The 12,334-nt window shown below is 43.9% G+C and overlaps 1 protein-coding gene across 1 annotated transcript in view; it reads right to left on the bottom strand.

Moving 5' to 3' along the window:
* The window catches only part of LOC135557325 (leucine-rich repeat-containing protein 74A-like), a 29,697-nt gene extending 27,611 nt beyond the window's left edge, over window positions 1-2,086 (bottom strand). Inside the window, exons 1-2 of the mRNA XM_064990507.1 lie at window positions 1,912-2,086; window positions 47-246 (exon numbers count right to left, since the gene is read on the bottom strand). Coding sequence (XP_064846579.1) covers window positions 47-246; window positions 1,912-2,086 — 375 coding nt within the window. The remainder of the gene's footprint in view (window positions 1-46; window positions 247-1,911) is intronic.
* Between the last annotated feature and the right edge of the window lie 10,248 nt (window positions 2,087-12,334).

Below are 12,334 nucleotides of genomic sequence, written 5' to 3'. Positions count from 1 at the left end.
CCCTCTCTTTATCCCAACCCCATGGTGGAGGGTTCATTCTACTCACCAGGAGGGTGATGGCCAGGGCTTTAGCCCCCAGCGGTCCCAGGCCATGATGGTTGAGGTCCAGGGTGCTCTGCTCGTTGAGGTCCAGGGTGGTGGAGGCTAGCTGACGGAGGACGTAGGAGCAGGGGACCACAGCCGTCAGACGACAGGCCACCAGGTAGAGCTCTGTCGGGGAGACCAGCCTGTGTCTCCTATCCAGCTCTGGAGGATGAGAGTAGAGGAAACAAGAGGAAATGGAGGGGGGGGAAGAGAGGAGAGGAGAAGGGAGGGAGGGGAAAGGAGAGGAGAGCAGAGGAGAGGGAGGAGAGGAGAAGGGGACAGGAGAGGTGAGGAAAGGAGAGGAGCGGAGAGGGAGGAGAGGAGAAGGGGACAGGAGAGGTGAGGAAAGGAGAGGAGCGCAGAGGAGAGGGAGGAGAGGAGAAGGGGACAGGAGAGGTGAGGAAAGGAGAAGAGAGCAAAAGAGAGGTGTAGAAGAGAGGAGAGGAAAGGAAAGGAGAGGAAATTAAATGAGAGGGAGGAGAGGAGAGGGAAAGAGAGGAAAGGAGAGGAGAGGAGAGGAGAGGAGAGGAGAGGAGAGGAGAGGAGAGGAGAGGAGAGGAGAGGAGGGAGAGGGAGGAGAGGAGAGGAGAGGAGAGGAGAGGAGAGGAGAGGAGAGGAGAGGAAAGGAAAGGAGAAGGGGACAGGAGAGGTGAGGAGAGGGAGGAGAGGAGAAGGGGACAGGAGAGGTGAGGAAAGGAGAAGAGAGCAAAAGACAGGTGTAGAAGAGAGGAGACAGAGGGAGGAGAGGAAAGGAAAGAGAGGAAAGGAGAGGAGAGGAGAAGGGGACAGGAGAGGAGAGGGAGGGAGGAGAGGAGAAGGGGACAGGAGAGGTGAGGAAAGGAGAGGAGAGCAGAGGAGAGGGAGGAGAGGAGAAGGGGACAGGAGAGGTGAGGAAAGGAGAGGAGAGCAGAGGAGAGGGAGGAGAGGAGAGGAGAAGGGGACAGGAGAGGTGAGGAAAGGAGAGGTTAGCAGAGGAGAGGGAGGAGAGGAGAAGGGGACAGGAGAGGTGAGGAAAGGAGAGGTTAGCAGAGGAGAGGGAGGAGAGGAGAAGGGGACAGGAGAGGTGAGGAAAGGAGAAGAGAGCAAAAGAGAGGTGTAGAAGAGAGGAGACAGAGAGAGGAGAGGAAAGGAAAGGAGAGGAAATTAAATGAGAGGGAGGAGAGGAGAGGAAAAGAGAGGAAAGGAGAGGAGAGGGGGAGGTGAGGAGAGGAGAGGAGAGGAGGAGAGGAAAGGAGAGGAAAGGGGAAGAGGGGGGAGAGGAGAGGAGAATTGGGAGAGGATGGAGAAGGGAGGAAAGGAGAGGAGGGAGAGGAGGGACAGGCAAGGAGAGGAAAGGAGATGAGGAGAGGAAGATGAGAGGAGAGGAAAGGAGAGGAGAGGAAAGGAGGAGAAAAGGAGGGGAGGAGAGAAAAGGAAAGTAGAGGAGAGGAAAGGAAAGGAAAGGAAAGGAAAGGAGAGGAGAGGAGAAGAGAGGGGGAGATGAGAAGAGAGGAGAGGGTTACTGGACCAAAGGCAGACATGGAGAATCCCTGAAACACTATTAAAAAGTCCCATCTGATGTACTGTGGTGTTTTGAAAATGTAAAAATGTATGTACTGTAGTGTTTGGTGAAATACACATACACTCACTCACTCACTCACTCACACACACACACACACACACACACACACACACACACACACACACACACACACACACACACACACACACACACACACACACACACACACACACACACACACACACACACACACACACACACACACGCACAGGGTAAACCCTATAGAAAAAACATATGTATGAACCAGGCTGGTGTGCATGTAGTACCATCAGCCTCCAAGTCTGTGTCCCACTCGTCCCCACTGTCAGGCTGCTCTGCTGGGGTTGAGTCTGGGCTCTCCTCCTGGCCCAGACCATCCAAAATCTTGTCCGACTCCACCATCTCCTCCTCCCTGTTCTCTGGGGCCGGTAGAGCCTGCACCTCTCCCTCGCTCTGAGACATCACTGCTTTGCATGTTTGGGGTCAATAAGAAATTGAAGGCAATCAATTCAGGAAGTGATTTGAATCTAAAAAATGTATAAACAGCTTCCACTTTCAGATTATTTATAATTCATTGAAAATATACAACAACAAAAAATATTATTGAATTGGATTTTCAGTTTACTTCCTGAATTGACTGCCTTCAATTCTACTTAACCCCAACTCTGCTACCCTTGCCTTCAGCACCTCACTAAGACTAGTAACAGCAGGGAGAAAGGGGGGGAAGTATCTCTGATCCATGTTTACTGCCCTGTATGGTTTTGTGGTAGTGTAATTCATTCAAAATTAGTATGTAAATATTAAATCATATTTAGTGCTAGTGTAATTCATTTATATTTAGTGCTTGTAAGGTCCTGTATTTATTTTCTTAGTCAACCTTGTGTTTTTGTTTTGTTGTGTTCTGGAACATAGCCCTGTTTCTCTGTGTTCTGGAACGTAGCCCTGTTTCTTTGTGTTCTGGAACGTAGCCCTGTTTCTTTGTGTTCTGGAACGTAGCCCTGTTTCTTTCTGTTCTGGAACGTAGCCCTATTTCTTTGTGTTCTGGAACGTAGCCCTGTTTCTTTGTGTTCTGGAACGTAGACCTGTTTCTATGTGTTCTGGAACGTAGACCTGTTTCTATGTGTTCTGGAACGTAGACCTGTTTCTTTGTGTTCTGAAACGTAGACCTGTTTCTATGTGTTCTGGAACGTAGACCTGTTTCTATGTGTTCTGGAACGTAGACCTGTTTCTATGTGTTCTGGAACGTAGCCCTGTTTCTATGTGTTCTGGAACGTAGCCCTGTTTCTATGTGTTCTGGAACGTAGCCTTGTTTCTTTGTGTTCTGGAACGTAGCCCTGTTTCTTTGTGTTCTGGAACGTAGCCCTGTTTCTTTGTGTTCTGGAATGTAGCCCTGTTTCTTTGTGTTCTGGAACGTAGCCCTGTTTCTTTGTGTTCTGGAACGTAGCCCTGTTTCTATGTGTTCTGGAACGTAGCCCTGTCTCTATGTGTTCTGGAATGCAGCCCTGTTTCTTTGTGTTCTGGAACGTAGCCCTGTTTCTATGTGTTCTGGAACGTAGCCCTGTCTCTATGTGTTCTGGAACGTAGCCCTGTCTCTATGTGTTCTGGAACGTAGCCCTGTCTCTGTGTGTTCTGGAACGTAGCCCTGTCTCTATGTGTTCTGGAACGTAGCCCTGTCTCTGTGTGTTCTGGAACGTAGCCCTGTCTCTGTGTGTTCTGGAACGTAGCCCTGTCTCTATGTGTTCTGGAACGTAGCCCTGTTTCTCTGTGTTCTGGAACGTAGCCCTGTTTCTATGTGTTCTGGAACTTAGCCCTGTTTCTGTGTGTTCTTTAATGTAGCCCTGTTTCTTTGTGTTTATGAAGCCTTTTCCTAGCTCGTTTGTGTGTTTGTGAGGTATTGTTCGTTTTGACTCTACTAAGCCTTTTCCTAGCTCGTTTGTGAGAACCAGTTATAGCCTTCAGTCCTAGTTTTGATTCACTTGGCCTGTTTGCGTACCTGTGTATGACCATTGCCTGTCTGTGACCACGATTCCTGCCTTCTGCGAAGGTGAAATAAACACCTGCGTGTGAATCTACACCTTTTTCTCCCTGAGTATTCATTAGTGCTAGTGTAAGGAATTTATATTTAGTGCGAGTGGAATTAATGATTGTTTTACCATTTATTCATAGCTACAATTATTCTCATTGAGAACTATTTTGATTGTTGGTCAGCTGTTTATGAAATATGAAATATATGAAATATATTTTATCTTTAGTTTTGAACAAAAACTATAACAGATTTGAAACATATGTAAATGTATGTGAGTTATGCCTAATAATGGTGTGCATTGTTATGATACCTTAGGTGTCTTGAGCTGCAGCTGTGAGGGAGTCCGAGATGTGGTCAGAAGAACACTGGGATTCTATCAGTGACAACACTAAAGAATTTAGACTGTAGAACACATTGTTGTCTAGGTAACTCGTGCAGCAAAATTCTATCACCAACAGAACAATACAATAGCATCACAAAGAGATGGATAGAGTACTAATCTTTCACTCTAAATACAGAGACAGTCATGCCTGTCAGATTTAACCATAGAGATCCTATTAAATTACCAGATTATCCACAGTATTTCATAATCCCTCAAAGTTCCAGAATAGCCTGAAAATGGCAGCCATATTGGTCAGACAGGAATCCAAACCCGTCCAATTGGAATGAATGGCAGTAGAGGTATAATCCTGTGATATATCAAATTGTGTAAAATAATTATTGTCAACCTAAAATATTGACATATAACTTGAAATACAGTTTATGGGTTTTATGCACATTTTCTGTATAAATTACATTTCTATATATTTGACATTTTGCAGGATAATCTATTCATGCACCATCTCGCTTTCAAGTGTAAAAAACAAAAAAAACAACACTTAAACAATATGGAAACTGTCTCATCACAAGGTAGTAAAAATGTACATGAACTACTAACAGGCCTACAACTAATAGAACTATAAATACTAATATTAAAACTATTGCTACAACTACTAATACAACTAATACAACTATTAAAACTACTGCTACTAATACTGCTACGAACACAACTACTGCTACAACCCAAGTAACCTAAGCTTACAGTTAATTGTTTGTCTAATCAATATGCTCTCCAAAAGATAATTCAGAATCTATCCTCAAACCCAGATATGGAGTTTATTCTTTGCCACGGGGCCAAACATAGGGCTTTGTTTTGATTTAAAACCATTTAAAAAACCAGTGTAAACATGATCTTGGAGAGTTGCTTGCATCTGCAACATATTTAAACCTGATGTATAGAGCACTGCACCGTCCAGTGTATAAGTGAACACGAGTATTCTGGGAAAAAAAGAGACACTTCATTTAATGAATGTAGAGAAAAGAAGGGTGAGCCAATAGTGAACCTTGAGGAACACCTCCAACAGGTTATCATTTTTTGTCCATTGAAAACATGTTGCTTTCCATTGCTAAGATATGCATGGAACTGGTTCAGTGATCTGTTAGTCAAACCAACGTTTTGAACTTTTCATAGTAAGATGATCCACTGAAATCAAATACTTGTGATTAATCAATGGATGGATCAATGGAATTTGATTAATCATTAATGGAAATGGCACCAGTTAGTTGGCCTTGGTCATTAGTACATTTCACTAATGCTGTAGTGGTAGAATGGGGGGGGGGGGGGGTCTAAAGCCAGATTGAAAGAGTGACATTTAATTAATCTAGGTACTGATACATTTAGAAATGTATTAATTTCTCAAAGATGTTTTTGCTATCAAACAGGTTACTGATGTAGGTCTGTAGCTATATGGGTCTAAGGTCTGCATGACGATACATTATAACTTTAGCAAACCACGTTATAGATCTAGGCCTACTCCTTAGTAGATATTGATCTCATAGAGGACAGGCAGTATATCCGTTTGTTTAATCTGTCTGTGTCTGATTTGAGGTGTTGATCTCCTGGTTCCGTGTATACCTAGCATTGGTGGAATTGGCGGGTGACATTATTATCTGAGCTAACAGATGAGAAAGGATTATTTGCTGAATAGGTTGATTATTTTACCTATTTAAAAGGTCATTTGAGTGTTTCCAGAACCGCTGTGAATTTATTTCATTCTTTGTAAGAATATCCATATAGATGGAGGCTTTTTGCATTTTGAGTTGTAGTTTTACTTCCTGTCAGTTGGATCTTTGATTCTTCGGTAGCCCAGTCTTTATCCCTTTCTCTGAACAGATGTATTAAGAGACAGAGCTAACCCAAGGCAGGTGATGACCCTTAACCTTTTAACTGCAGTGGGCTAAATCAGGGTAACACAGTGTGATTCGTGGAAGTCTTAAAACAAATCTACTGTGAAACAAAAGTCTACACCTCACACACCTGGTTATGGGCTTTAAAAGAAGACACCTTTACCATGACCTGCACCATGTCAGATATAGAGTAAACATTTACCATTTATTATACATCACCTGCACCATGTCAGATATAGAGTAAACATTTACCATTTATTATACATGACCTGCACCATGTCAGATATAGAGTAAACATTTACCATTTATTATACATCACCTGCACCATGTCAGATATAGAGTAAACATTTACCATTTATTATACATGACCTGCACCATGTCAGATATAGAGTAAACATTTACCATTTATTATACATCACCTGCACCATGTCAGATATAGAGTAAACATTTACCATTTATTATACATGACCTGCACCATGTCAGATATAGAGTAAACATTTACCATTTATTATACATGACCTGCACCATGTCAGATATAGAGTAAACATTTACCATTTATTATACATCACATGCACCATGTCAGATATAGAGTAAACATTTACCATTTATTATACATCACCTGCACCATGTCAGATATAGAGTAAACATTTACCATTTATTATACATCACCTGCACCATGTCAGATATAGAGTAAACATTTACCATTTATTATACATCACAGAAGACTAAAATATAAAATAAAATATAAAATTATAAAATATAAAATTATAAAATCTAAAATAAAATCTAAAATTATAAAATCTAAAATTATAAAATATAAAATAAAATATAAAATTATAAAATCTAAAATAAAATCTAAAATTATAAAATCTAAAATTATAAAATATAAAATAAAATATAAAATTATAAAATATAAAATAAAATATAAAATTATAAAATCTAAAATTATAAAATATAAAATAAAATATAAAATTATAAAATATAAAATTATAAAATATAAAATAAAATATAAAATTATAAAATATAAAATAACTGTTTGACACCGGATTTTCGTTGTGAATTGTTTTTTTAAATAATAATGAAATTATGAAAATGTTTAATAACATTCCAACCATAAGGCCAAAGCTCTTTGACATTTTTTGGGGGGCTTTCCTTTGACACCGCCTAGTATATTTAACCTTTATTTAACTAGGCAAGTCAGTTAAGAACAAATTCTTATTTTCAATGACGGCCTAGGAACAGTGGGTTAACTGGTCTAGGAACAGTGGGTTAACTGGTCTAGGAACAGTGGGTTAACTGCCTGTACAGGGGCAGAACGACAGATTTGTACCTTGTCAGCTCGGGGATTTGCACTACCCTCTGTGTAGCGCCTTACGGTCGGATGCCGAGCAGTTGTCATACCAGGTGCTGATGCAACCGGTCAGGATGCTCTCGATGGTGCAGCTGTAGAACTGGGGAGAGCCAATCCAGCAACATCCAGCAAAATCACCAAATGAGTTTGTTTATTGACATATTTTCAATATCTTTTATATCCTCAGCAGAGGATTTATCTAGCCAATTCTTATGAAAGTCACCTAAAATAATCAATTCATTTGAAAAAAAGGCATTGAATTAACAGTGGTGATAATATTGTTTATGGAGTCTACTGGGGCATTGGGTGGTCTGTAAATGTTACCAATCAACAATGACTTGTTCTCATGTAGAGTTATTTTAACAAAAAAAAAGAAAATCAAAATCTAGAAGGATAATCTCAGGTGAAATCTTCCTAGACAGTCATTTCTCGAAAGGGCATAGGTTGCTTTTCCCTCATCTCAAGTGCATCTATCAATTATATATAATATGGAGCTCTGGATTTTTAACTCTGTGTCTGAAATGTTTATATTCAACCACGTCTCTGAATATGTTAACGTGTGAGGCTTTGTCACACCTTGACCATAGTTTGCTTTGTATGTTTCTATGTTTTGGTTGGTCAGGGTGTGATCTGAGTGGGCATTCTATGTTGTGTGTCTAGTTTGTCTGTTTCTGTGTTTGGCCTGATATGGTTCTCAATCAGAGGTGCAGGTGTTAGTCATTGTCTCGGATTGGGAACCATATTTAGGTAGCCCTGTTTTGGTGTTGGGTTTTGTGGGTGATTGTTTCCTGTGTTAGTGACACACGGGACTGTTTTGGGTTTTCACTTTGTTGTTTTGGGTTTTCACTTTGTTGTTTTGGTTGTGTGTTAATGTTCAGTTTTCGAATTAAAAAACCACGGACAACTACCGCACTGCATTTTGGTCCGCCTCTCCTTCCCAGGAAGAAACCCACGACAGGCTTCTGCGTTTCTGAGCGTTTCTATTTTGGCTCGTAAGCTACGTACGTTTACAGAAATATTAGTTTTTAAGCCTTTTAGTATCTGTTATTCGGGCTGAACTTGAACATGAGTAAATTAAAAACAATTTATAATGAATAAAACTAAATGAGTGCGTCACGCGTTTTGCAGATGATGTTCTGGAGGTGTATTTACCTGATAGAGATCAGGCCCTCAGTGCCATCTCAGCATAACTCTCTGGCCGAGCTACTGGGATTCACTCAGCTGACTGTTCTGGAGGTGTATTTACCTGATAGAGATCAGGCCCTCAGTGCCATCTCAGCATAACTCTCTGGCCGAGCTACTGGGATTCACTCAGCTGACTGTTCTGGAGGTGTATTTACCTGATAAAGATCAGGCCCTCAGTGCCATCTCAGCATAACTCTCTGGCCGAGCTACTGGGATTCACTCAGCTGACTGTTCTGGAGGTGTATTTACCTGATAAAGATCAGGCCCTGAGTGCCATCTCAGCATAACTCTCTGGCCGAGCTACTGGGATTCACTCAGCTGACTGTTCTGGAGGTGTATTTACCTGATAAAGATCAGGCCCTCAGTGCCATCTCAGCATAACTCTCTGGCCGAGCTACTGGGATTCACTCAGCTGACTGTTCTGGAGGTGTATTTACCTGATAAAGATCAGGCCCTCAGTGCCATCTCAGCATAACTCTCTGGCCGAGCTACTGGGATTCACTCAGCTGACTGTTCTGGAGGTGTATTTACCTGATAGAGATCAGGCCCTCAGTGCCATCTCAGCATAACTCTCTGGCCGAGCTACTGGGATTCACTCAGCTGACTGTTCTGGAGGTGTATTTACCTGATAGAGATCAGGCCCTCAGTGCCATCTCAGCATAACTCTCTGGCCGAGCTACTGGGATTCACTCAGCTGACTGTTCTGGAGGTGTATTTACCTGATAGAGATCAGGCCCTCAGTGCCATCTCAGCATAACTCTCTGGCCGAGCTACTGGGATTCACTCAGCTGACTGTTCTGGAGGTGTATTTACCTGATAAAGATCAGGCCCTCAGTGCCATCTCAGCATAACTCTCTGGCCGAGCTACTGGGATTCACTCAGCTGACTGTTCTGGAGGTGTATTTACCTGATAGAGATCAGGCCCTCAGTGCCATCTCAGCATAACTCTCTGGCCGAGCTACTGGGATTCACTCAGCTGACTGTTCTGGAGGTGTATTTACCTGATAAAGATCAGGCCCTCAGTGCCATCTCAGCATAACTCTCTGGCCGAGCTACTGGGATTCACTCAGCTGACTGTTCTGGAGGTGTATTTACCTGATAGAGATCAGGCCCTCAGTGCCATCTCAGCATAACTCTCTGGCCGAGCTACTGGGATTCACTCAGCTGACTGTTCTGGAGGTGTATTTACCTGATAAAGATCAGGCCCTCAGTGCCATCTCAGCATAACTCTCTGGCCGAGCTACTGGGATTCACTCAGCTGACTGTTCTGGAGGTGTATTTACCTGATAAAGATCAGGCCCTCAGTGCCATCTCAGCATAACTCTCTGGCCGAGCTACTGGGATTCACTCAGCTGACTGTTCTGGAGGTGTATTTACCTGATAAAGATCAGGCCCTCAGTGCCATCTCAGCATAACTCTCTGGCCGAGCTACTGGGATTCACTCAGCTGACTGTTCTGGAGGTGTATTTACCTGATAAAGATCAGGCCCTGAGTGCCATCTCAGCATAACTCTCTGGCCGAGCTACTGGGATTCACTCAGCTGACTGTTCTGGAGGTGTATTTACCTGATAAAGATCAGGCCCTCAGTGCCATCTCAGCATAACTCTCTGGCCGAGCTACTGGGATTCACTCAGCTGACTGTTCTGGAGGTGTATTTACCTGATAAAGATCAGGCCCTCAGTGCCATCTCAGCATAACTCTCTGGCCGAGCTACTGGGATTCACTCAGCTGACTGTTCTGGAGGTGTATTTACCTGATAAAGATCAGGCCCTCAGTGCCATCTCAGCATAACTCTCTGGCCGAGCTACTGGGATTCACTCAGCTGACTGTTCTGGAGGTGTATTTACCTGATAAAGATCAGGCCCTCAGTGCCATCTCAGCATAACTCTCTGGCCGAGCTACTGGGATTCACTCAGCTGACTGTTCTGGAGGTGTATTTACCTGATAAAGATCAGGCCCTCAGTGCCATCTCAGCATAACTCTCTGGCCGAGCTACTGGGATTCACTCAGCTGACTGTTCTGGAGGTGTATTTACCTGATAAAGATCAGGCCCTCAGTGCCATCTCAGCATAACTCTCTGGCCGAGCTACTGGGATTCACTCAGCTGACTGTTCTGGAGGTGTATTTACCTGATAAAGATCAGGCCCTCAGTGCCATCTCAGCATAACTCTCTGGCCGAGCTACTGGGATTCACTCAGCTGACTGTTCTGGAGGTGTATTTACCTGATAAAGATCAGGCCCTCAGTGCCATCTCAGCATAACTCTCTGGCCGAGCTACTGGGATTCACTCAGCTGACTGTTCTGGAGGTGTATTTACCTGATAAAGATCAGGCCCTCAGTGCCATCTCAGCATAACTCTCTGGCCGAGCTACTGGGATTCACTCAGCTGACTGTTCTGGAGGTGTATTTACCTGATAAAGATCAGGCCCTCAGTGCCATCTCAGCATAACTCTCTGGCCGAGCTACTGGGATTCACTCAGCTGACTGTTCTGGAGGTGTATTTACCTGATAAAGATCAGGCCCTCAGTGCCATCTCAGCATAACTCTCTGGCCGAGCTACTGGGATTCACTCAGCTGACTGTTCTGGAGGTGTATTTACCTGATAAAGATCAGGCCCTCAGTGCCATCTCAGCATAACTCTCTGGCCGAGCTACTGGGATTCACTCAGCTGACTGTTCTGGAGGTGTATTTACCTGATAAAGATCAGGCCCTCAGTGCCATCTCAGCATAACTCTCTGGCCGAGCTACTGGGATTCACTCAGCTGACTGTTCTGGAGGTGTATTTACCTGATAAAGATCAGGCCCTCAGTGCCATCTCAGCATAACTCTCTGGCCGAGCTGACTGTTCTGGAGGTGTATTTACCTGATAAAGATCAGGCCCTCAGTGCCATCTCAGCACTGGGATTCACTCAGCTGACTGTTCTGGAGGTGTATTTACCTGATAAAGATCAGGCCCTCAGTGCCATCTCAGCATAACTCTCTGGCCGAGCTACTGGGATTCACTCAGCTGACTGTTCTGGAGGTGTATTTACCTGATAAAGATCAGGCCCTCAGTGCCATCTCAGCATAACTCTCTGGCCGAGCTACTGGGATTCACTCAGCTGACTGTTCTGGAGGTGTATTTACCTGATAGAGATCAGGCCCTCAGTGCCATCTCAGCATAACTCTCTGGCCGAGCTACTGGGATTCACTCAGCTGACTGTTCTGGAGGTGTATTTACCTGATAAAGATCAGGCCCTCAGTGCCATCTCAGCATAACTCTCTGGCCGAGCTACTGGGATTCACTCAGCTGACTGTTCTGGAGGTGTATTTACCTGATAAAGATCAGGCCCTCAGTGCCATCTCAGCATAACTCTCTGGCCGAGCTACTGGGATTCACTCAGCTGACTGTTCTGGAGGTGTATTTACCTGATAAAGATCAGGCCCTCAGTGCCATCTCAGCATAACTCTCTGGCCGAGCTACTGGGATTCACTCAGCTGACTGTTCTGGAGGTGTATTTACCTGATAAAGATCAGGCCCTCAGTGCCATCTCAGCATAACTCTCTGGCCGAGCTACTGGGATTCACTCAGCTGACTGTTCTGGAGCTCTGTTGTAGTTCTGTTGGAGGGGACCTGTAGGTGTTCCCCTGGATGTTACTGTATCTGTCTCTCTGTGTAGACGGCTGGGGTTTACCCTGGATGTTTCTGTATCTGTCTCTCTGTGTAGACGGCTGGGGTTTACCCTGGATGTTACTGTATCTGTCTCTCTGTGTAGACGGCTGGGGTTTACCCTGGATGTTACTGTATCTGTCTCTCTGGGTAGACGGCTGGGGTTTACCCTGGATGTTACTGTATCTGTCTCTCTGGGTAGACGGCTGGGGTTTACCCTGGATGTTACTGTATCTGTCTCCCTGGGTAGACGGCTGGGGTTTACCCTGGATG

Source organism: Oncorhynchus masou, chromosome 16 (assembly GCF_036934945.1).
Source record: "Oncorhynchus masou masou isolate Uvic2021 chromosome 16, UVic_Omas_1.1, whole genome shotgun sequence".
In the NCBI taxonomy this organism is placed as follows: Eukaryota; Metazoa; Chordata; class Actinopteri; order Salmoniformes; family Salmonidae; genus Oncorhynchus; species Oncorhynchus masou.
The sequence above is the reverse complement of the archived record's forward strand: the minus strand, read 5'-3'. Positions and strand labels throughout refer to the sequence as shown.